A 27,005-nucleotide genomic window follows, 5' to 3' on the forward strand; every position below is an offset into this window, starting at 1 on the left:
TCTTAGCTACCTAGTCACCGTTGTCTCCACGAGCACCATGCCTACGGCGAGGTGTCCCGAACCAATCCTCGCTTTCCATCTCAACATCGACGCCTCGAATTGTTTCGAGTAATTATTCTAGAAACAAGGAACGTTTTGTCTGAACAGAAAGCGGAAGTTAAATTGAATTGTTGAGAAGACAATATCCAATTCAATTTATGTTTCCTACCGAATGGAAATTTAGCATAGGATTAACTGGACCATCCAATAGCCCCTCTGGCTATCTTTGAAAATTATTTCGTGCACTCGAATATCTTCCAAACGAAAACAAGACGGTTGACACGGTCCGGGATTATCCTTCAATTTTCCGAAAAGTTCTCACGACATTGTTGAACGAACAGCGGATCGATCCCGCTGGTTTGATCCTAAGGATCGGTCGGTAGCGGGCAGACAGAGCACGTTTGCTCGCACGTGAGCCGCATTTTCGGCTGAGGCGTCGTGTAACAGGGCCACAGACGCCGCTGGCCATTGTCTTGTTCCCTTGTACCGATGAATCCTCTTCGATCGCAAGACGAATATCAATGAATCGGTGAAAAAAGAAGGTGATCGCACGATTCGATCGTTATCGTTCGTACGGTGTCAAGACGCGTACGCTAATGACTTCTCGGTAACGAAGCACTTCCTTGCAAATTGCTTCGCGTGATTAGGCTTGTCCGCTTCACAGAAGCGTCCGGCTCCATTAGAATCGTTCGATCCGCTCGAGACGCGCGGCATGATCGTGTTACAGGCCGATCGTTGCCAACGCGGACCCATCCAGACGTCTTCAGGCATTTCAAACTCGCGCGGTCAACTAGCGACCGGAATTTCTTTCGTCTTTTTTACGACACGCAAGAAACGTACAGTAAGCTATTGTTCGAGCTTCACTTCGCTCAGGACACGTTACGGGAAGTCGGTGACGTTTCTTGCCAGCTACACTGACGCGTAAGTTCCCTTATTCGAGGACGATCTGAATGTCCGGGGGAGACGGGACGCGTGCATTCTTTACCCATATGATTTGTCGTGCATTGTATCAAGGGAAGACAAAAGATTGAAAAATCTTTCATCTATCTATCATCTTCCACCCAATTGCTCGATAATAGCATACTGTTTTTAAAAATCAAATTTAAGTCACCCTTGGGTGCCCGCCGCCCTGGGCGGTAAGCTAATCTCGTCCTCCTTCACAGTGGGTACTGATTATTAGGAAATAACAAATTAATAATAACAAATTAGCCTTTTTTGCGACTCATGCGTCGACAATTCGCTTCTCCTTACAAAAAAAGGAGGTTGTTCATCGTTGAAGTAAACAAATTATGTAGCATAACGGACGTCATTCTGGAGATCCTTAGAAAAGATTAGGATCAAGAACGTTTTGTTCTCAAAGTATGATTCCATGAATTACGCACGGGTTCAATGGCATCAGAAACAGTAACACCGATCTTATGTGGTGTATAGTAATTACATAGGTGTTCATTCAGAGGATCGGCCAGGTTTCGCAATGATTCAGAGGCAAATGTAGGATACATTCCAGGAGATACGAAACCATTACACAGTGATCGTGAACGGTGACTCATTCATCTGTGTGATAAAAGTCATAGGTAGTACAGGATCCCCGAAATTGCCGCCGCAGGCGTTTTCAACAAAAGCGTATCCAATATTGCAGAAAAAATTGCACGAGCTTTCTGTTACGTCAGTCGAGAGTCGATCAAATTGATCGCTCGAAATCGTTTTGTGTATTACACCATACTCCAATAGAAATCCTTTCAATTCTCTAGTTAAGCTCTTACCCTTTGCTTTCCGAGTTCCATATCACATTTAAACGCAATTGATATTGCTAATAAATGAAAGTTCATGTTATTTTCATTTTCGAAATTTGACAGTGTTCCTTTAAAAATTATTCTCGCAATATATGGATGTATAGATATTAACTTTAGGTTAATATCCTTGTATACGTTTCATAAATTTTGGTCCCGGTTTACCCGGACTCCGGTGTTCAAGGGTTAAGATTTATGATTATGTATCGAAAGCAACCCTACTCGTAAGTTCCAACAAAGTTACAAGAACTTTACTGCTATCCAATTTACTGTTCCATAAATTAGGTGTATCGAATGTAGATTTATCGGTTGCAGAAATAGACAAGGGTGTAGTTATCGTGTTTCTCGTTGGGTCACCAGATATCCTTTCCAGTTCTACTTGGTTCACCACTTGGTGGCAGTAAACTTCGATCAAGATTCAAGAACGTTTCTGGCCGAGACCTCGCGGTAACTTACGGCTACGTGTTCCCCATGGAGTCGGATACTTGGTTTCCAGGTCAAAAGTTTGAAAGTGGTGCACACGTCGCGGATGCAGACTAACGTCGAGTTCACGATGATCGAGACACGAGACTCGAGGTTCGTCGAGACGTTCGAGAAGTGTCATGGACGAGGACGACGTGTCTGCATGCGAGTTGCATTCGAGATAGTTACGGTGTGAGCTAGTTTCTAAGCGGATCGAAGGAAACCGCGCTATGTGCGCTACCGACGATTTAGCACGCCGGAACTCGATGCTTATTGGCGCGGATCAAAGAGTTTTCTAGATGAACGCCGAGCGGAAAAAAGGAACGACGGGGCTTACTTTCGCACGATTTCCCCTTGGGGACCAAGGACGATCGATGTCAAGGTCGTAGACTGGCGAATCTTGAACCAAGTGGAAGAAGACACCCATCGGCGCAACGAATAAGGCAATCGCGAGATGCTCACCGGAATAAATTCTCCATGTGTCGTACATGGAGCGATGGGGCCACGGTGACGTGCTTTTACGCTAATTCATCGAGAAACACTTTTCAGTTCACGCTCGCGATTCTTATTTTCACTTTCCACAGTTTCTCTCCCTTTGTATCCACCGTGCACAGCAACCAATTAATTATTTATCATTATTTTCTATAATCTTATTCACCGGTTAAACTTCGTTGAAGTGTCCGTACAAAAGGTATCAGCCGAAAGGTGGGATTTAATTCGGATCACGTGGTCGCATTCCAGAAAATCTCATTCGAAAAATTCCACGCATCCGGCGTGTACCGCAAACCGTTTCGCAAGGAAATAAATTCAACGCGTGTGACCCGTACGCTTTGAGGATAACCGATTTTTACCCGATTCATTTTATTGCCTGGCCATCGTTTCGTGTGCACGATTTTACTTAACACTTGCCATTAGTTACCGGCCGTAATCCTTTCCATCGCGCTAATCTAGAATTCAACGATCTCTACGCAACGGTGATCGCGCCACCGAAATCAGGAATCAGGAACAACCGGATGTAGAAGTGTTTTATACGTGTCGTGCGCTTGCCAGCCGTGTATGTGGAACGAAGTGCAGTAAATCGGGCGCATTGCCATGGAATATAACGTGACCCCGGCCTTTGGTCCGCCTTCAAATTCGTATCCACCTTCCGACTTTCCATATGTCATCCGCGTTCTTTCGTTTTCTCGTTATTCATGCAGAGATTACGGCAAATCGATGGAAAATTATTGGGGATGTGCAGATACCTGAAAATTGGGGTCGGGATCGGGTCGGCTTCTGAATTGAGTTTCGAGTCTCGAATCGAGTTTCGGTTCTAAAATTACGGATACCCGAATAAATTTATGTGTTGGAAGAATTTTCCAGGTCTCGCCCGATTCGACCCGAGGCTCGAATTTTTCGGTACACCCTAGAAACTATCATCCCCCTCTAGGACACCGATTTATCGACAGTTTACAATGCGATTTTCAAACATTTCTAGCAGAAAAAGTCATTGTCTGTTTTAAGCGCAGTCTCCATTAACACGATACGCTTCCTTTTAAAACGTTCTTCTAGATTCGCTGAATTACTCTTGACCCACTCTCTGGTACATAGTAATGGCTGGTTAATTTACGATTATATCGGGGAGCAGGATACTCGAGTTTTAGTTTTCTTCAGGTTAAAGCAGATTAAGAAGATGAAGTCTGAAGAAATGGTCAGGGTACTAATATCTTTATGAAGTAGATCGTCGCCAGGTATGCCAGGCGAGGTCTTTAAAATCTCATATAGAGCTGTACATACTAATACAAGCTATAATTAGTGGTATTAGTGTATATAGATTTATATAGCAATCATAATCATAACTATTCTTCCTCCGCTACTTTTTATGACGACATATGACTATCCTGATATTTATTTTCTTGTCTGATTCGTTACAAGCTGCTACGTAGATCCTAGATATGGATTGACTTTTTCTCAGTTAGCCGGACAGATAGATACAAGATCCTAGTTTAAGTAGCTGCATTGTTGGTTCTCGAAGGCTGGAAACATCGATTCCAGCAAAGAATCCACTAGCTCCCCTAGTGGTTCACGTGTACGGTAGAAGAAAAATCTTAACTGCGCTCCTTGCATTTCTCTACCGGGTTCCACGTATTTCCGTTTATCTCTTACTGCCGTTAAGCAGCTACTACTAGTCGGAAGAAATGGTTTCGTTGGTCGGACAACCGGTGTTGAATAGAAGCGCGTGCCACGATCATGTCGAAGATTAACAGTCCTTCTTGGACTGTTAAGAGATCGGTATTTCGAATTGGATGGGTAGCTGTTTATCCTTCACAGGATCGTACAGACAGAACGGCGATTGTCCATAAAGCATAAAGGTGAATTAGCCGTTTAGAAGCGAAGCGACGGGTTGTTATTGAAATGCGCGAGAATGGATGAGAAAAGAGGGAAGAAAAGGATGAATTGGCGGCTGGCAAACGCGTGGTCGTCCGAGTGGTAGCCTATTATTTGTGTAGCTCGCGAGTTAGCTTCGTCCATTACTTCGTATTAACAGAGTGGTCTGTTTCTTTCCTTGCCTTCCCTTTTTACATCTTCTTTTTCTTATTCTTCATCGTCTTCATCGCGACGCGTCGCGTCGTTTTCTTCATCGTGTAACCGAGGCTGCACGCGAAGACTTGTCCCACGTTGCAAAAAATACTCTGTCGAATTCGCTCGAGATTCATCATGCTGCTACGACTCAAACACGCAATTTCGACATTATGACCCAGCGAAAAAAAGCACGGTTTCGGTACTTTTTTCACGATGCACGCGACTTGAAGAGCCGCAGAAAGAGCGACCCTCGTAAACGCGTAACGTGATTGACTTTATAGAGGTTGTAGCTGTTCCAAACGTACCGTGCAACTTCCAACCGACATTTAACGTTTCTTCTACTCTTTAATGAGATGGGTTATACGGACCCCGTGCAGCCTTTTATTTCGACAATTTTCGAGACCAGGCTAATTTCTAGTTACCAGGCCAGCAGCATATTTACGTTGTAATGTGTCGCGAATCGTTTTATTACTGTAATTACATTCCTCTTTGATATTAGTAATTTCCAGTACTTTTCATGTTATTTCTTTGATGGGATAATCGGCTTAATATCCGACTGTTTCTGTTTTTTACATTGAATACAATTTTCATAGAAAATGACCGGATCGATTTATTGCAACCTTAAACTATTTCCATTTATTAATACGTAGGTACACGTTATTTCATTGGTATATTCGATTATAAGATAGATGCGATGGGTATAGAAATTTATTACGCGGCTTAAAGTCGCTGTAGGGAAATCATTTCGTGATAATTGAATGTAAATCTTGTACGCTTAGAGTAGCATAAATCATTTTCCAATTTGTTTCGAATAAAACGCCAAGTTTCATTTTATGAACATTTCAAATTAAAATTGGTAAAAATCTCTTCAAATCGGCTCCTTTAGAGCGTCATCAATCTCTGCGTTTTTATATCCCATAACGAGACGTCTAACAGCATCAAATATTTATTTTACACGTTGACGGATCGTAATGATTCCAAAAAGTGGGACAAAAAGTTAGAATTTTGTAATCATTCGTTAAAGTTGTAAAGGAAATCAAGTGGATATATTTTATTTCATTCGGGTAGGCTAACTTTCGAGCCTCCTGTAAACAACCAAGAGAATTCATATGATAATCCATTTATCAACGAACACGTGTCATCGCGACGGGATTATCTAAGAGCAAAACACCTGCCTGCACCAGCAGGTATTTATTCGCCGACGTGTGCAAACAAAATACATACGTCCGGGAGGATCTACGCCCATACTTCAACACCTTATTCGCTCGCATAGAATCCCGTGTGTATCGATATCACGAAGCACAATCGGTTCCCTCTCGATGCGATCATAAAACATATCGATGCTTAATCCTGTCGGAGAGGGTGTCAGTTTGACAATGCGAGCAGCGTGTGCCGCCTATGTAAGCTAGTAAACCGTGGGTGCGTGTGTGGCGGACGTCCACGTGGGTTTGGTCGCGATTTCCGAGATTTCCGCATTGACTCGTTCAATTTCTAGATGGTGGACTAGTCGCGTGTACGTAGAGACTCCCATCGCGATATCTCGATTACCGGGAACGAGTTTAGATCCGCGATAGCGGCGCGCTAATTATACGTTGATTGGCGTACGCACGCGGCTGATCCACCGACCCGTCGACAGAACCACGCGCCTCCTGTCTCCGTTGCAATCTTCGCGCGACCATAGCTAGCTATGCTTATTTACCAAGTAGTTGAATAGCGTGACAGCAAGTAAGACGGATGTTAGGCATGACATCGCACGTGCTCGTACAACGCTATCCTCTTGAACCCGCCGTAGGCGTACTGGTATCCGCGTCACGGACGTGCCATTAATTAGGTACACCGGGCATCGGAAAGGCCTTTAACGGTATACAAGAGGCACACGTCGCCATTAACGCGAACGCCCTGACGAACACCCGACGTAGTTCCTCCGCGTCGTCGTCGTCGTCGTCGTTGATCACTCGTTACCAGGAGATACCTAGAAGACTATGGGATCGCCTTGCGAGAGGTCACGCCTCGACACACGTGGGAAAAAAAAAAGGACAAACTGGCCGTCTCGGTAAATATAGGCGCAGCCGTAGCCGCGGCAAAAATCCTCGGACGGGGCATGTTCCGAATAACAGTAAAAGAGCGGTTTATTTGCATTTCGCTTGTAAAAGTGGCGTCTCAACTCTTCTATACGTTATAACTGAATTGACCATTTTCTGCTTCCTTTGGACACATTCAGTCGTAACACTCCGTTGCCATTCACAAAAATAGATTCCCGTATGCATATCGATAGGATTAAATTGTTGATTCGATGATATAAAAGTGTCGTAAATCCTTAAGCAGCGGAGGTGGGGTCAATGGTGACTCAAACATATGTATAATATATTGGAAGAATAATTTTTGAAGGAGCAGTGTGAAATTTAGAGAATGAAATTCAAAATTGAATTAAAATTACTTGATTTAATTAGCAGTATTAAGAGAGTCTTCTCTAATCTGATGAAGAAAGAAGCAACTTTGAAACAGTGAACCCTGTCACTGTCATTGAATTCCTCGAATTATCGTATTTCCTTTAAGCGATCAATCGAGCATCGAGCTCGATCCGTTTGACGATCGTAAATCGTTCGTGCTATCGTTTCGTGGATCGGTAGGTACGTGGCCGGTGATGTGGCTCGTAGGTAAAGGTGGTCGAGAGCAGGGAAAGGGAAAGAGAGAAATTCCTCGTAAAGACAGCGGTTAAAATTATAAGCATTTAACGACTGTGAGAAGACGGCGTAGAATGTCGATGCGTCCGAGGTCTTTGAAAGTACGAATCGGGAGATAAAAGAGCCGGAGTGAGCCGGAAAGAAACGGAGGGCAAAGCAGGGGACCAAGGTAAAGCTGCATTTCTTGCTTAGAGTAGCAGCATACAGGAGCCACGCTGCTTCTTGGAGCTCGATCGGATCGGTTCTCCTTCCTACTCGCGCGATGCTCGCACCTGCCAACTAACTAGTCGAACCTGATTAAACTCTGCCCTGTGTGTCGTATGACATACCTCCTGTACCCCCCTTGCCTTAACCTTCACCACCTCCACCTACCACTTCCCGTTACCCCCTTCCTTTTCACCTTTCAGTGATGCCCTCTTTTCCTCTCTTACCTCGCTATTCGTTCTATGTATCATCCTTTTTCCTTCTCTCTCTTTCACTGTCTATCACCTCTCATCTCTCTTACCTTTATCGTCTTCCTTCTCCATCGTGTCTCCCCCTTTCTCTCTTTCCCTCACGATCTCCCTTTTTCTCTCAACATGGACCGTTTCGAGCGTTCAGTAAAGGCGGGAGAAGAGTTACAGGATCACCGATACCATATCCGACCTGCTCGCGATCTTCTCGCCGACTTACGGGATACCTTCGACGTTCGCCAAACGCTACTCTTCCCGATTCGTTACTCCTTCGCGAGATTCCTCGATCGAGATTAGCTAGCTACCCCTTTCCTATGGAATTGCAAAGGACCGCGTTCCACTTCCTTCCATGCCATTCCTGCTCGCCACTTTTACGCTCGTTCGTCTAACTCGATCATCGATCGAAACGATTCGCGGATCATTCCACACCATCGGCAACTTATGCTTGTTTACTCGGTCAGGATTGAATGAAAGCAGGATCCAATTCTCTGTTGAAAAGAACGTGTTTTCGTCTCCTACACGTTTTATTCGAACGCTATGCGTGTCCGTTTGAAAAAATAGGATCGGGTATTTTTGTTGTACGAAGATTGGATATAATTGCAGCGTCAGCGGAAGGGAAATGGAATAGAAATAACAGGAACGGTTGCAGAAATCAGCGGGTCCCTCGGTAAACGTTAAAACGTGACTCTTGCCTGGTTGGGTCAGAAATTCTGCCAATCCTCGACGTCCGTTTCGGCTAATTCGATTAGACGATTAACCGCGTACCGCGTTCGGTTCAGTTTGATTAGAGTCGTCCGAGACCCGATGTATGTCGTAACGAACTCGTCGACGCGGCGCACGATGTATAAATGAAAATTACGCAAATGCGTCGACGGGATTCATCGAAACTTTCCATGCTAATTTCTAAGCCATCTCAGCTCGAATGTTGATCTACCGGCAATTCCTTTCATAAACAGCAATTACCTAAATTTATGGTGTAATTATTTTAATTACACCATTCTGGATTTATTTTTCCGAGCATTGTAGGTTCGTAAACTGTGGAATCCTTTTCCTTGGACACTCTCATTGTTGCTCGCAGATGCTGCTGCAGGCGACATTTTACTCGGAAATGAGAGAGAATGAAAAAGTTCCCTCACGAGAGTACTTCTGCCCTTTTGCTGTAACAGTGTCGAATGCATACAACAGAGTTCTCGATGAACCGTGGGACTCGGTCACAGTTAGGACATTGTTGCTGCGCCTTGCGCATCAATGCAACGAAGGAAAAAAAGAAATGCATTCGTTCCGTGAAAAAACATTAACATACGTACTCCTAATGTATTCAATTCTACTTTGCACAGAATGCGTTTGAAACATGCTGCTCAAGTTCCTGCATTAACGTGCATAAGTAATTTATGCCAATGTATGTAATTATTACGCTTTACGTGGAAATAGAATTATGAAAACTTCCTTTTCTTTCTTACCTCGAGGTTCTCCAAGTTCTTTTATTTCTATGTTAAACAGAAGAATTTTTGAAACGAACAGAATAGTATTATTCGAACGCTTTTTCTTGTAATTGAACGTTTCTTTTCTTTAACGTTTATCAAATACTCGAAAGTATAACAGAACAAATATACAAGGGAGAAAAGAGTAAAAGGTAACGAGATAATCGAGAAAAGCGGTGATCGAGTTAGCGAAAGTTGACCGAACGCTCAAACTGGAAGAGAAAACTGCCAGCCGGCTTATCGGTCCCTCTCGAATCTAATTAATTAAGTGCCGTTCTTAATTAATTTAATTTCGATCACACTGTTCGTCCTGAAAATTAGTGGGAATTATACAAGCAGCGCCGCATCGCATAAAATCGTTGAACTAATCATTTACCTGAGGAGAACTTGTTGCGCATTTCGTAAGATGGCGCATCCTGGCACTTATTAAACAAACATTAATAAACAAAAGCTCATTTTCAAACTGGCTGGAATACCTTATAATTATCTAGATACAATACTACATCGAATTTCTGTTGCCTTTGTTTTGCATAATCCAAATAATTTATTATATTATAATTTGAAAATTTTTTATTTCTTAAGTAGAATACCATATATTTTCTTTTTATATAAATCGATTTCTGTAAAAATTTCTAAATATTCTTTTGTTTCCTTGAACTCGACACCTTCAGTTTATTCAATGTTTGCTTCGAAAGTGTGCTCCTCGTGACCTAACTCCCGGAAATTCACTGTTAATCCCTTTCTGTCGTAAATCAGTGGTAATGATAAAGATAAGAAAGATAAGAGAATGTATGAACAACCGGAGTTCGTTACACCATGGGTTCAAATGCGGGCGACGGAAGAGTGCATGGTGAAAGAGGCAAAACAGTATCCCATGGTAAGAGGACCCTCCAAACGAATATGAGTGACTTAATAATTAATGTCGAGCAACGTGCTCGTTGAACGTTTCATTCCGGAAGTGGTTCGTTCACAGTTTAACCGAGATAATCTCGTACGAGCTACGGGGAAACAATTTTCCGCCCTTCTAACGTAGAAATCTATGATTCAAGATGAAATTTTCCTCCTTTTTCCACTTCATACTGTTACTTCGTTAGCGATAAAATAATTACCATTTTAAAGAACATTACCGGAAATGAAGAAAATGAAACATTTGCGAAACCTCGTCATACTTTTATGAACATATATTTTGCAATCAGCCCGTTTAGCGAAGGTATTCGGTTACAGAATTGATTTTCAGTTGGAACCATTCGCTTCTCGCCACTCGATTTCGTACTTCAACAATAACAAAGAAGACAGTACAAGATCGGCGTACGAACGTCTTCACAGTGGCGTTTTCGATCCTAGTAAAGCAAGATGCGATCGTACTAAGCCCAGCCTTTACTGGTTGGAGATCTCGAAAGAGAACAAAGGTCACAAGGTCCCAATGACTACTAATCTCTGGTACGGTCGACCGAACAGGGTCCAAGTCGATTTCCCCGAGAAGAAATTCAATCGATCGAACAAAATGCGAGAGTTCTACAGCCGGAAATTCCGTCTAATCGATGAGGACGAACGGAAAGTCGTGGTCTGCTAGGCAAGTTTCCCCTGGCTTCTTGCTAACGATCGATCGCAAGCTTTCTTTCTTCTACTGAATCAAGTAATCCAGGAAAAGGGAGCGAAGGAAAAGTTACCGTTAGTGGGTCCATTCGATAAAATCCGACCCCCAGGACGTTCCTTAAAATTAAACCCTTGTTATACGATCATTAACACATCTCACATAAAATTTGCCATTATTCCCAAATGTTCGAAATTTTTCTCAATAAAAATTATTATTTGAAAATAAATTCCATACACCAGCAGTCGGATAATTCATTTGCCGTAATAGCTCAAAGTACAAATATTAATTATCATATTTCACACATCATCGACGACAATGAATGCAAACAACGAGGGGTATACGATTCCCGGTTTAATTTGCGCGATGCATCAGTTTGATTAAAAAATTACTCGGTCTGTGGTGCGGTGTTTGCGTAAAGAAGTTAATTCATCCGGGAAACGAGGCCGTCGATGGCTCGACTTTTTTCGTTTTCACGTGAAACTACTCGCAGTTGACACAGTGTTTGGGTAAACCGGGCCAGCCGATCGTTCTCGTCCATGTTGCTGGATAGATCGAGTAAATACCAGCCAGCTCATGCACGGAATAACTTTTCACCCCCCAGTATCCTTTCTGTTAAGACGATTTTCTATCCAGTTTACGATATGTCCACCGAGGGACCTTATTTTTAAGCGATACCTCTGAAAATCAATTTAAAAGCAATCTGCTGTTATACTACCTTTATTTCATTTAATTAATTGTTGGAAAATTTTGCCGTTGCTAATTGTTGAACCAGAAAATTATTTCCATTTTATCAAAATTATTATTTCTCTCTCGTACGATCTTATTTCCGCTATCAGACGTTGCAAAAGCGTCAGAAAAACAGTGTGAAATATTTTCCTGAACTGTACGAGCGATATCATCTCGCATCTTCAAAGATACTCCCACCGTTGACCGTATTCCCTGGAATTTCTGTCCCTGTCGCTGTATCCAGCCAGTGAACGGTGGTTGATACTGGGATTGCTACTTCCGAATACGAGGGTGGAAACACCATGAAAAGGGGCGCCTATACACACGGTTGCATGCACGGTATATATTTCCGCATCACGCTGCAGTAAGTTGCCTTCGAGTCTCGGTGCAAGGCATCGAAACTCAAAGCCCGTGCAGAAAGTATCGATACGAATCTCGGGGACTTTACGTAACCAGGAAACACACATACCACCGTCAAAGGGTGTTCAATACACTTACCGTTGAATTCATCGATTGATGGTCACGGTTTCCATTGTTGGTCACCCTTCGATATTGTGTCTTGCCTTGGCTATTTACGTTCCTCGAATCGTCTGTCACATCCTGCTCACCCTTGGGATTTTAATTGCAATTAAGCGCCTTTGATTCAATTTTGAATAAAACTAGAAAATAAATTTCCAATTAGGTATTTTCTATTTTTGAATAAAAATGGATATTTGGGAAGGAAGGATATCATTAAAAAATGTGTTTCAAAACTAGAATTTGAAAAAAAAAGATTGACCGACCAAATAGTAGAAGTTTTCTCATTTTTTTTCTGTCCTACACAAGAAAGGGTTAAAGCGACAGGAAGACAAAAAGCTGTCCGCTAATCACCGAAGAATTTGTGTAAATTTATGCGCATAAATGCATCCACCGGTATTCGTCTTGCTGAAACAAGACTTTCCTATTGTCCACGGTTAATCGTCCGTGGTCACGGTCCTTGCCAACACCCACGCTGAAAATTGTCTGCTTGTTTCCGACTCATTAATTAAAAGTTTAATTAGAGCTACGTCGATTAATCAGAATTCTGTTTCGGCCCCACTTGTCGACGCGAAAGAAAAAGGAGAAACGATCTTCCGGTAACTGGGCAGTCGCGATTCAGCCTGTTGCTGGTAGGTGACAAAACCGGCAATTAAAAGTCCCTATAATGACAGTCGAATGAAACCGAGACGTAATGAAGTTTATCGCTCGCGGAAAGAAATCATACGTTGATTCTAATTTCTGCGAATGAATTATCCCCTATGACTCTTACGTCGCTGTAATTGTCCTTTGGATGTTCCGCAAAATGAGTTGTTTCCCCTCACGTTTCGCGTGCAAAATTTTGATGACTTTCCAATTGTATCGGGATGTTTTATGACTTAATCTATCGTTCGTGTTCGAAAGCTGTTTTCAGATTTTACGACCACTCAAACTTTCCCGAGTATATATAATCCGTGATAATTGAACAGGACGAATTAATTCGTTATTGGATTTAAAGATGCACGGATTTTTGTTTTTAATTATCTCGTTAAATTATAATTTAACCGAGATCATTCAATTTTTATTACGCTATCAGAAAGGAATCTTGTTCACCAAATGGTATACGACCATAAAACGAAGCGAACCATTTTATAGTCGACAACGCTTAAAAATCACCTCTTTAATTCTGATTCTAAATAAAACGTACTCGATCGCGTCGACTAATTACGATTTAATCGGCGCGTTCATTTGAACAAGGCTGGATTATTTTTTTTTTTTTTTTCACGAGTAACGAGTAGTCTGATTAAAATCTCTGCTCGGTGGAAATTACCGTCGAACGTTGCGGTGAAAACTCGATCAGCAATAATTACGACAGCGTGTACATACATCGAGCAATATTATAGCTACGGAACAGCGGTTAATGGAATTATACACCTCTGCTAGCGTAAAGTAACGAAGCCGAAAGGGGTATCTAGAGTGTGACCTCATTAATACGCAGCTACCCTTCTCCTTTCGAAGAAGTTAGAGACGCCTTCTTGGGCGAACGCAAATAAATTTCAACGGCTACCAGAGCTTCGACGAAGTTTCTTTGAAATTGTTTTATAGCACCCCATGGGCTTTAATGTTTTCCCCTTCTACCCGGGATTACGCGTTCGTCGTGTTCACTCCGCTTCATGGTTCCTCGTTCTTGAACTCTCGCTGTTACACGCAACTTCCGCTTCTGTTTGAAATTCAAACGATCGATCATTGATAAATTGGATTTTATTGGAGAGAAGAAGAAATCCATTAGGTTTGATGGCTCGAAATGACAAAACTTTCGACAGCTGTAACTGTGTATCACAAGGTTTTATTATATCGTCAAATCGAAAAAAATCAAATTTTACTAAAATTTCTTGTTCTATTTCAATCAACTCTATCGCAATCTTTCATATCGATCCGTTATATGTTATTGAGTTTGTTCTATTTTTTGTGTATCCTTTTGAAAAGAAACCAGTCACAAATATGCTTTCCTATAGTAACGAATGAAGTACGATACGGAGGGAAATTGTTTTGCGAATATTGCATTTTAATAACTTCGAGTGCTTTCATTTGGTGCTAAATTAAATTTCCTTCGATATTTCAAATAAAAATAGAACGATGATTGACGTTGAAATATTGCTGTGTTATTTAATTGGATCGTTTGTTTGAAAGAAATGCATTTTATTTTGAGGTTTCGTGCTTTCGAACGGATCGTTGAATATCTCCTTAAAATTGTCTTTCTTTCAAGATTTTTATAGCACGGCTTAAACATTCTAATTCTTAATATTATTAAATAGAAAATTAATTTTTGATACCTTGATATTTTTTTACATCGTCTAGGTTGAATACTTTCGTGTCGCAAATACCCTCACTTTTATTAAATCGCAATGTTTCACGTATTGTTTTTTGCGACTCTCATGCTCATACGTATGTATACTCCGAGCATATCCAACATTAATCCCTTAAGGATAGACGTTCCCAAAAGAAATCAGTCGCTGTAACTTTTTGCCTAGTCAGACTTTCTAAAGCAAACATCTGGCTTTAAGTTAATCCTTATCTGTTTCAGTATTCACGTTGAAACACGTGTAATTTTAAATTTAGCTACAAGTGCATGATGTTAACGTAATACCGTCATTTATCTGAAAGAAGGAAATATTAACGATTCATGCAGATGTATTTACTATATTTTTCTCAGCATCTCGTTTCTTCAAAGCGTTTTATACTCTTTCAATATTTACCCAAGTCATCTTCAAAATTGATTTACAAGTCTCCTCGTACTGCACTATCAATTGACTGTGTTAAATAACTTGAATGGGAGCTTAATGTTATTATATCAGGCTTTTCATTATTAGGTTATCAATGTTACTAATTTATATAACATCGTGTTATCTGTAGGAAAAATTTCAAGGAAACGAAACGTTTTCCACAAAAACGAAAGAATCGACGTTTAAAAATGAGCTTCGATCGAAACGATTGTATAATTTTCGACGGTGAAAGTTTTTGTTACACACCGTTGGCATTTTTCTCCAATCAATCTATCGGGGTGTTCGTCACCGAATTTTCTACCGTCGCTATCGTAGTCTCGTTTTTTTTTTTTCCCCCCCCACGAAACGACATAAATCACATAGAGTTCGTTTTCTCGTCGCATTTAGAAGGTATACCAGACAGATTTACGGGATGTATAAATTACTACAACCGGGATGTTTGTCGAAGCGATTCTCTATCGGATCGTTTACCCGCGTCGCGCATCCTCGATCCGTCATTCGTTCGGTACCACCGCATTTGTCGAAGAATCATTTTTCTAAGAGTTCTTTTGAAACGCATCTAAATGCTTATTTACAACCCGTCATCGGATGGGAGCACGCGCACGAGATCAGGCCGGGTATATAAATTCGACGATTCAACGAGACTAATGCAGCGCTCGTTTTCAACATGACGACGATCATCGCCGATCCGGCTTGCCGTTTCAACGACTCCTCCTCCAAGTCGTCGATCTGCTCTGTCGATGATAAACCGAGCGTGCTGCTCCTCGATTCCGACATCAATAAGATCGTCGAGCGGAAACTTCGCTCGACTAACTTCCGCGTTTTGCACTGGAGTTTGGATAGCCTCGGGGAGACGAATGGCTTTCTGGGCCAGTACTACACCCTTTCGGTAACCGTGAAGATCGACGATAAATCGAGGCATTTGAAATTCTTCGCGAAAACACCGCCGCCCACCGACAGTCCTCAATACGATTTCCTCGTCAACTCGAACACGTTCAATAAGGAGATAGCTGTCTACAGCGATATCGTGTCGAAGATCGGGATGGGTAACGGACCGAAATGGGCGCCTGATTATTATCTCGGCAAGAGCAACGCCATAATCGTGCTGGAGGATGCGAAACAAGAGGGATACGTAACACCGGACAAATTCTTGTTGTTCGACGTTGATCACTGCGTTTCGGTGATAACGACCCTCTCGACCTTCCACTCGAGGTTCCTGATCCACGACGAGAAGCTTCGCCGTACCACCGGACAGACGATCACGGATCTTTATGGAAACTGGCTGGAGGAGGTAGCTTTCGTCGAGGAGGAACTGGCCGCGAGGAAATATCTCTGCTCCTGTATCAAAGGTGCATGCACGATGGTAGATTACGCGGATAGATTCAACGACGAAGAGAGGAGCCTGATGAAGGATTGGATTACGAAGACCGTTCGAAGCCTGCCGATATTGCTGCAATCGTCTAAGAAATTCAGAAACGTCGTATGCCATCGCGACATATGGGCGAATAATATGATGTTTAAAAGAGATTCGAACGGTAAGCCGATCGGTTGTTACTTGATAGACTTTCAATTTCTACGGCACAGTCCGCCCGCGCTCGATTTCATTTTGTGCCTTTATCTGACCACCGATCGAGCCACCAGACGTCGGCACTTTGATCGATTCATCGACGTTTATTGCGATACCATGAAGAACGAATTGGCTTCCGAAGGTCTCGACATGGAGGAGTGTTTACCTCGCGAACAGTTCATCGAGTGTTGCGGGGAAATAAGGAATATCGCGTTGGCGTATTCGATCGCCAACATGCAAGTAATGTTACTGACGAAACAAGCGGTCGAGAAGTATTTCGTTAATAATACCGAACTTTTGGAACACGTGGTGTACGGTGAACAACGATCAGAACTGGTCATTAACGAATGCCGTACTCTGAAGGCTTATAAAGATCGTATCGTGGATATGTTGGAGGACATCAAAGACCACCTGGTTAACAAAGCGACCAAGTGTTAGGTGCAAGAACAAGGAACTGGGGTTGTGAATGGTACTTGGAGTGTCGTCGTTTGTACCTGCATTACGATCTGTGATAAAGGGACTTTGGAATGGAGCCAGCAAGGAAGGCTGTCCTTATTTCTGGATTTGCGGACGTGTCGCAAAGTCCTCGCTGAATCGTGCCAGAGTTCGTTGAAAAGGCTACCAGGAGCAAGGTCAATCAATGCATCAGACGACTTTTTGCACGGATATCGTCTGAAATATCGTGGACCATTTAATCGGACGGTTCTGTTAAGCTGGCTTTACAGGCTCATGCAATTTGAACAAACTGCCTGGTGCAGTTGAATTTCGACAAATAGATCGTTCCGTTTGAATAGAATTTTGTAGTTTTAAACCCAGCTATTATCTAAGGATTCTTTTCTCTTTTTTGATGTCGGGCGGGATCCCGAAATTACGGGTACTCGCACCCCCTATTTAGATGCATAATGATAATGATAAGCATAGTTTTTATTTTACAAATGATAGCGAGATAGTGTTGTGTTTTGTAATAGAAATAAATAAAAAAATAACCAGCAGTTTTTTAGTAATATTTATACTGTCGTCACGGGAATATAAATATTCCCATAGTCTGTTCGACCGATAAGCGGATATTCAGAACGTTTAAACGTAATTATTTCATTCAGGGGATTTTATGCGGCCACACGCGTACGCTGCCAGCTTTGTTAAACGTAGAATCGTTAAGAAAGCTAATTTTCCGCTTAAAACCATTGTGTGATACGGCGCTTTGCCGGCTTAAACGTCGCCATCGTTCTCCGTTAGGTGAATTTTGTGTCGTGAAAGGGAAAAAGGATTATGGCTCGTAATAAACTTTGCAGAAACCCTACAAAAGACGGAAAGATAGAGCCGTCTAATATTTAAACTTACTTTCCGTCCGTGATCTTAAATTATCTCCTGTTTCTATATTACAATAGTTCGATGTGACTTTAATCTTTTATCTTATCTTATTAGATCTCATAACTTTTGGTTGGAAAAGCTTTCAAAACAGTTCATTTAATAGAATACTTTTAAAACTGAACGTTTTATAGAAAGAAAAAAATCATTTTGACCTACTTTTATATTATGCAAGTACTGAACCATTGCATCATTTTATGAGGAAATGAGTCTTTTATGGCTCGGTAATAAGCTTGATGTATAGTCAAGCAAAATTTATTCTCAGTCAAAGAGAATGGTGTATGTATGATAGAACAGAAAAGAATTTGAGCGTCTGTGGTTTCGAGGGGCAATAAATTTTGAAAAGTATCGTTAGAGACGTGAAAGAATAGCGGTGGAAATAAAAGGAAGAGATATTCAATTTGGTGAATAAGAGAATACGTCATCCGTGAACAGACAATGTGAGATCGCGTTCGTCTTGATAACAAGATAGAAATTGAATGAATTCGATTGGGAAATTTTAAATTGCCTCGTGCTTTCGATAACGGAATTGTCGGAGAATCAATTGAATAACAAAGCTTTCGATAACGAATCGAAAAACTGTGTTAACACACGAACGGCGGACCATGGAGAGAGCCTCAATTTTATTTTAATTTCGTATACGTTATGTTATTTTCATTATCTAAATTTCACATTGTTTCTTTAAGAATTATTTTAAGGTGAAAAAATTTATATGCCTTCAAAAAATATATTAATTAATTTGAAATATTAAATTATCCATCGATAATAAAATCGATGGGGTTGAATTTCTTATCAATTCTTTATCTTTAACTGCACTTGAATAATTCACCCGTTAGATTGTTTCCAAAATATAAAATATCAAGTTGCACGAAAAAATTGCCCTTCTATAAAGGGAACAAGTCATCGAGTTTTTTTTGTAGAAATTTTTCAATTCGAACAATCGTGTATTGTTCGTACGATGAAACGAGAGAATGTGGCTGCTCGTATTTTAAGGTCAACAAAAATGTATTCTGGTTACACCGCTGTTCGATTAAACCTAATTAGCAGTTCGTTAGTTATGTCGGAACAAGTGCTTGTACATTGTACCGCTGTAACAAGCTGTTCATTGTAGAAAATGTTCATTCAAATGTAAACTTTGTAGAAATCTACTCTACTAATAATGAAAGTTTCAACGAAAATATTATCTGATATTCAGACTATATTTTAAAGTACTAAAATTAAGAGAATAATAATAATTATTATTAAATAATTATTCCTTTGCATCGATTCAATCAGTTGCATCTTGAACAAGTGTGTCCTTACATTTTTATTACCATTCAGTTTGCTACGTAGACAGTTTTTATTGATTTTCATATTTTTATTATTTCCTTTACGTAATATTTCACAATATCAATGTTTGCTATTTTATCTACAATCTACGGTATTAAGAACCTTACAATAGCCTTGTTGGTATAACTGTGTTTACGTAGAGGATGTAAACATCACGAAGGATTTCTTGTAAACTAGTTTTTCCTACATTCCTAGGATTGCTTTCAAACGATACAAAGTAAGGTACACAAACGCGCTTCAATGTTCATATACAATGAATATTACACATTATTTCGTTCAATATAACTACAATACACGGATGAATATAACGTGAAGGAAATAATTCAGTGCCTCGACGATATGTTAAAATATAAAGCATCATGTCTGGAAAACCACGATGGCTGAATATTAAAATGAGCAACTGCAAATAAATTACGAAACTGACGTAAATACGATGAATTATTATACACGTAGCGAGAGTTATGTTGCACTCACTGCGTGTACCTGTTCCTGAAATATTCAACAGTTTAAACACAAAAAAGTTGAATACGGTTCATATCAGATTAATATCTACGGAATATTATATTTTAACATATCTCATAAACTTTAATGCATATTTATAATCATATAGCATCCCCTCGATTAATACATACATTTGCGATCAAATCAGGTTTCCTCAGGGAGAATGGTGCTTTTCGCTCTCCCCCTTAGGCATCCTTAGGGAAAATGACAAAAGGTGTCCCATATATATGATAAATTTTGTAATACAGTAAACTCTCGTTATATTGCCGGTGACGGGGCTGTAGATTGGAAAATTTGTCAAGTTTCCAAGCTTTCATTTGGAGGGGAAATAGAAACATATCATTTTCATATACTACGATGATGGAAGGGTGGCATTGGTGTACTTTAAGATTTATAACGAGAGTCTACTGTATTCAATAATTAAAAATTATTCGTCTGATAACGGAAAGTTCATTGTTTCTTTTTGCTTTATAAGCAAGAGGGAATAATACATTATTCCCAACTCGGATTTATGATCCTAAAGCAACAGTGTCTTGACAAAAGTCAAAGTTACCAGGTAGAATAATGTATCCCATTGTATCGCAACAATTAGTACACAAAGCGGAATTAGTTCTCGCCATGGTAGGATTATCCTGCGGGTTATACGATTCCAAGCGATCGCGGGAAAATTACCATTGCATCGAGAACGGTACCGTGCTAGGCTTGTTAATCACGAAAGCTTGTTGTTTCTCGTGTGCTCATTATACTTCGTAGACCGCGATGCCTTCCATTGAACGAAATAAAATTATCATCGATCAGCCAATAGCATTACGATTCCATTATCGGCATCTGTGCTCACCCCCGATCTGACTAACCTCCCTCGTTGCCGAGAGCTTGTATTTAACCGTAATCCTACGATTATTCTACTTTGTGATTATCGACGTTGTCTGTGAAGATGTTTCCTAATTATCTGATCTCGTCTGCTTAAAAATTAATCCCATTTGTTTCGGAATATTATAGATTAGATGTTGGGTGTACCAAATGAATTCGTATCATATTATCAATATTAATGAGTCTTAAAAATTCTAATATCAATAAGTCCACAACTCTCAATTTACAAAATATTGGAAACAATAATATTACAATAATTAATATTTATATTAGCATTATTATTATTATTAATAAGTTTGCAGCCCTCAGGGGATAGCAAACATATTAATATTAATATCATTAAAATTATGAATGATCACATCATTATTATTATGAATATAAATAAGCCCTAATAGCTCTAATACAAGTCTGAAATGTAAGGGGGTGTATTCTGAAAATATTTAATTACCCAAACAATTATTTAATTAGGCAATTATTGTTAATGAAATGAAAGGAAACGTTCGACAGGTAGGTTTACGAAATCGTGGCGATAGACTGGCACGGTGCGTCGATTGCACGAAATCTCGTGTCTCGTGGCGCGACGACGAAAGGCGCAGGCGTCCGACGTCAGGTGGCGGCAAGCGGACTCCGATTTCCTTTTAGTGTCGCGTCAACTGCCGCTGGAGAGTCGTGTGCACCCTGTTGGCTCCAAACAACCCCGATCACTCGCGTGGCTCCTGTCACGATTGTGCTGTCTCGGGACCACTAATCATCGCGAATGCGCTTCGAATTCTCGCGCTCCTAACACCCATTCTAATCAACCTTTAACCGTAACAGCAAATTAACAGTCTGAAACTAAAAGAATAGTGTCATTTTGTGTTTACTCATACAAGTGACAAGTGTGTTCGTTTTTTCTATTCGTGTGTTTTTCTAACGCTTCGTGTTCTAACGAGTGTACGCGTGTGTGCTGATTTATACGATCAAATATAATAAAGCATCGTGTTTAATATCCATAGCTGTTCAGACATCGTGGAGGTAGCACCTTGAGGGAATTTCATTGATGCAACGAGCGAGAGGGCAATTTGAGGAAGTGCGTCGATTATGAATTGGTGCAAAGTGCAGGCTGTTGTACACTCAGCGGAGACGTCAGCCGGTTGGAAAGAAGGGATGATCGTAGGAGAAGGCGCCGAAGCATGAGGGACGTCGCATCTTTAACGTAATGGTGAGTACTGAATATACTTTTCTATCTATTCGTCGATGCTTTTCGTTAGAATGCCCTTCGAATTGGCTTTTACAAGGGCGAACAAAAGAAATTTTGAAATAGATTTTGTACTATTCTTATAATATTTTTTTAAATGTGAAAATATTATTTATATACTTTTTGATTTTTAAAATTCATTAGTTTTGTAAAAATATAATTCTATTTTGAAAAATTATAATGCGTTTTCGTATCGCTTACCTTTTAAACTTTCTTTTGTTCGCCTCCGTAAATCTTTCACGAAAAGTGGTGCTTCAACCTACTATACCATACTGTTCTCGTCCCTTTCGTGAACGAGATGCGTTATATATGGATAAAAAAAATTGCGGTACATTTTTGCCCTCTACACATATCACGGGCTCTGTGGAACGCATGTGATTCTACAATCGTACGCGGTAGTGGTTTCTAAATTGTCCTCTACCTCTACGTTGCTTGTAAAACGTATAAAATATTGACGTTAAAAAGGAAAAAAAATAGTCAAATCAACGTGCGGAGGCTGGTTTCCATGTTACAGTTATTTTTTGTTTCGGTTTTTATTGTAGTTCGACGCCTCTGTGTTTGTGTTTCACCGACATTTGGCCTTTTCCGTATATTTTGAAAACTTGGTGTTGATTTCCGATAAATGAAATTCATTTTCTCTCCGATTCAATTTATGATTAATTTCGTTTAAAATTTTACCGGTCTTTTCGGCACACCTTACATTATTGCAGTTACTTTATTTAAGAATGCAATTTATAATTTATTTGGGTAATAACAAAATACAAAAGCTTCTTGTTCTCGTTGGAGCTTTACAGCTTTCGCGGAAACGTTGCTTTTCTTTGAAAGCTTTACTTTGTTAATTTCGCGAAAGATACAAAGGAATAAGGGCAGAAATCAGCCATTAGCGGCACGTGTCGAGGCGTGTAATTTACATAGCCGAGTAGTAAGGTCAGACACAATGGCGTCCGCGATTTTAGACTCTATATTATCCCACTTTACGTCGTTGCGCATCGATAACACCGACAGCCGAGTAATCTGGATTGATCGTGCCAACTGTTTAATCGCTTTATCCTAACTGCACAATGGAAGAATGATGCTCGGAAATTCGCCACGGTTGCTCCAGCAATTAGCTTAAATATCGCTTACATTGACGTTAATCGATGTATGTATTGCTGATTCGAAAGCAATTACGCGCGTGTATTAGCCCATCTCTAAGCAACCACGTTGTTGTTCGAAAATGGTTCGTACCAAACAAATCGTTCCGCTATTAATCGGCAGAACAACATGATACGCAAATTGAATATTCGATCAGCCACTTGAAACTATCAATTCCAGTGCAATTTAATAGCTGGAATATCATTTTAAGCTGAACTTTACTTCGGGGCACACGAAATTATTCGCATTTGACGAGGAGATTTATCGATTATTTTTCAAATATAAAAAGAAAAATCAATAATCGTCTGCGGCCCAAAGTAAAGTTCCACTAATATCCCATTTAAAGTCCCATCATATTTTACAAAAGCAATATTTTTATCTAAAAATATTGAGCTGCAAATTCGTCTTAATATGAAATAATATTACAATTTCACAGAGGAAATTAATTTATTATACTATTTCTGAATCGCTCAGTATAGAAACATTTGAAGGCCCACCGCTTCAGGATCTCTCGCTTACCGCGGCTAACCCATCATAAATCTCTGGTAATTTTTCCCCGGAGGTGTTGCGATACTCATGATTTTGACGATACTCGTAAGCGTTCGTGATAAAGTTTTCGCGCGGCGAACAGGCGTCCGCAATTAAAGACGGTCAAACCGATGATTAACTGCGACCGAGTGGAGAACTAATTAGAAAGTTGATCGATTTTTCACCGTTCCCTATCCGTGTCCTTCGTCGAAGATTTATCTTCGTCCGGTGGTCGTTGGGTCGTGGTGAAAAATGATTTCTAAAACGTCGAATAACGCCTTTTACCAAGGGATTGCATACGGTCGCGACTTTCAATTCAAAAAGTTCCTTCTCACCGAGAAGGAAGGACATCAGGGGTCTCCAGATATTTTTTCACGGGCAATGATTTATTCGTCGCTAGTTTGAACCATCCGTACGTGACAAGAGTTACCATTCACGAGGACTAGCACTCGCGATGGAGTGCATTTACAAGCGTGCCCCACTCGTAGCAGGAAGTTCTTCGATCGTCTCCACCCCCGCCTTGGAAATTGATTTCCCGTGTCGGTACGGCCATTTTTGTACGCGTTTCATTATCTCCACGTTCGCTATCGGTATTCTTCATTAAATGCAAATACAAACGACGAATGCTTTTGTAACGAATCCAATGGAAAAACGTGATGTTTTCCTGTGTTTTGCCTAGCCGAGTTTCCCTCCCGACCCCGTTCATCGTTGAGCGAATTTCCTAGTCGCTTTTCTGCCTACGTTGCAGCTTTGCTGTTATAAACATGCAGACGGGCAAAATGTTACATAATGCGATCGAATTGGCTCAGGTTATCGAGGCTATACTGTATATAGTGATCAGAGAGGCTCGTTGGCGATCATTTCCATGTAGGAATTGGATTAAACGTTTCGGCAAGAGGGAAAATAAAAGGGCTCGGTAAATTGTTACCATCGATGGAAAGTAGTTGTCATTTTTTGGCAACCGTGATGAATTGTTGATACAGTGAAAGTACAAATGGTAACGCGTTTACTGAAAATGGCCATTTAGTTTTGCAATTTTACATTTCCATTTGTTCCATTGGTATATTATTACTATAATATTTAATCGTCGAACAATTTTCCCTGCTTGTCAAACGAATCTGTGTCGGTTCACTTTGAATATCTCGTATGAATTAGGTACATTGGTAGTTGAACACGTTGAAGATAAACGGTGTTTGTGAACTAATAGCGTCACGGTGCGCCTTTGGTAGGTGATCGTTACCGGACTCGCAGCTGGGCCCACGATATATTGGCTCAATCTCGTTGCTTCTGTTTTATAATAATATTTTAATTAGAGTGGCGAGGTATCGGCTGTTTAATTCGCGGTCAGACCAGGAAATTCCGTTTTCGATACTTTATGAAATTAATTGCCACCCCTATTTTACGAATTTTCGTTGCATTTCATTTCATTCTCTTTCGTCGTTTCGTATAGCGAAAAGTAGATTTATCATTTCAGGTTTATGAAAAATAATTGCAATGTCGTTAAATAGAATTTTATTTTTGACACGTATTGTATATTCTTTGAATGTATACAAGTCGGAACGGAGAGAAATTTTTGCACGAAAATCTGTGAGATTCGAGGTCGGGAAGTATTGTGAAAATTTATAGATGGATCAGCATCGGCGAACACGTATATCAAATACGTGTCAATGCGTCGCAGCGCGATTCGATTCGGTATGCATGCCTCAAAACGCTTGTAACCGCGTGCATTTACGATGATCGCACGTGCTGCAACACGGAACTACCGGCAGCAGGGGTGTACGTTTTCTTGGCAATCCAAAAGGCTGGTGCAGCCGAGAAGAAGTCATAAACCCTCTCGCTGGTCGACGCTGTACTTCTGCGCTCGGCTTCAAACGCTCGATAAATAAAGCTACCACACTGGCGTAAATTTCGGTTCAAGCTTGAGTTATACGGGCGCAACGAGTGTATCGTGAGATGTTAAAAGTCAGCCAGTAAAACGTTTCGCGATGAAGAATCAACTGTCTGTAAAGACGTTGAACCCTGACGTTGTGCGATACTCCGTTAATACATTTGGATCGGCTATTTCTGTATAGTCTAATTAATTATTTTAATGGAACCTCCTAAATATAATTCCGACATTAGACGTTGTTTAGGTATAACAAGACGCATCAAATTCTACGTAGCTCGGGGTCGTTAAAGTATTAGCAGAGACAGAGGCAAAGTTTGAACGTGACTGGCAATTAATGCTTCCAATTAGGTCATAATACGTCCACGTCAATTTCCTTTAGTGTAGGCAAGAACAGTGTCCAAACGAGTGACCGAAGTTATGTTGTTTGACAGTGTCGCCAAGGGATTCGATACTTTGAGAATGTGTTAGAACCGTCTTGCATGCGAAGATGGGTCGCGCAATTACGTTCATAAGTCTGTGTGTGGCAATATCGGGAAACTACGAAAACCATGCTCGTCATGCTTCATGTATCGATCTCACTGTCCAAGTTGCAAATTAACCCGGTGATGCTATAATTTAGAGGCTTGTTCCTTTTAAAGCGTTATTGCTTATTAAAAATAGATACTGATGCAGATCCTCCTTTTGATATCGTGTGTTAATTAAGCCAATGTAACAGAATTTTCAATAATTCATTGATTCGCTTATTGGTTCCATTGTGTGTTTTTTTTTTAAATAACAATTATTGAGAAAATTTTATTGAAATGATAAAATGTAAATTCTGGTTCATTTATTTTTATGCATGTGTTTTACTGGTTCAAACGTTATTTTATAAATTGCATCTCCAGTGGTGATTATTCTACGAATGAAAATGACAGAAAAATACAGTAGGTACATGTACACCTGACTGTGATTGCATAATTGATATGTTAATTAAAAACAAAAATATTCCAAATATATAACAGAAATCATGTATACAGCTTTGAAATCATTTTATCATCAGAGCTTCAGTTCGCCTATAAACGTAGAGAATTTTAAAAAGGAACGAACAGCCTCGAGCGAATGGAAGAGGACTTAACTGGATCACAGTGGAAAAGGACGGAGGAAAGGAAATTAAAACCTTCCCTTTGACCCGTCCTAATCCACGGCACAGATAGTCCAACGGGTTCAATAAAGCTTCCGTGATTTCCGGCGGTTACTTAGACATTATAACTCCGCCAATAGTCAGCCGTGGAACGTGTTATTTGCAAAATGGCCAGTCGATAAAAGTGAACCGCGTTGAAAGGGAGAGAACACGGGGCGGAGGCGCGAGTATCCGTTCAGTTGGGGCCAGAAAGAAAATAAAAAAAAAAGCGTTTCATCGTCTCGATAGTCACGATATTTACTGCTACTGAATGGAACGAGCAATTTATTCGAACCGATCAATAATGGTTCTTAAATTTCTGCAGTTACCATACTTTTTTTGGTTATTATTAC

The 27,005-nt window shown here is 40.5% G+C and overlaps 3 protein-coding genes across 4 annotated transcripts in view; all 3 read left to right on the top strand.

Annotated features, from left to right (window-relative positions):
* The window catches only part of Sol1, a 362,434-nt gene that overhangs the window by 27,286 nt on the left and 308,143 nt on the right, over positions 1-27,005 (top strand). For both annotated transcript variants that reach the window (XM_076691075.1, XM_076691076.1), the window contains one exon: positions 21,702-21,907. In XM_076691075.1, coding sequence (XP_076547190.1) covers positions 21,905-21,907 — 3 coding nt within the window. In that variant the 5' untranslated portion in view covers positions 21,702-21,904. The remainder of the gene's footprint in view (positions 1-21,701; positions 21,908-27,005) is intronic.
* On the top strand, positions 10,130-11,361 carry LOC117610557 (uncharacterized). Its single transcript, XM_034338126.2, has 2 exons — positions 10,130-10,347; positions 10,708-11,361. Exons 1-2 carry the CDS (start codon positions 10,258-10,260, stop codon positions 11,041-11,043), a joined length of 426 nt encoding a protein of 141 aa, XP_034194017.2. The 5' UTR covers positions 10,130-10,257; the 3' UTR covers positions 11,044-11,361.
* Positions 15,709-17,549, top strand: LOC117610556 (uncharacterized). Its single transcript, XM_034338125.2, has one exon. The coding sequence runs from the start codon at positions 15,739-15,741 to the stop codon at positions 17,074-17,076; it is 1,338 nt and encodes a 445-aa protein (XP_034194016.2). The 5' UTR covers positions 15,709-15,738; the 3' UTR covers positions 17,077-17,549.

Source organism: Osmia lignaria, chromosome 11, assembly GCF_051020975.1.
Source record: "Osmia lignaria lignaria isolate PbOS001 chromosome 11, iyOsmLign1, whole genome shotgun sequence".
NCBI classification, from domain to species: Eukaryota; Metazoa; Arthropoda; class Insecta; order Hymenoptera; family Megachilidae; genus Osmia; species Osmia lignaria.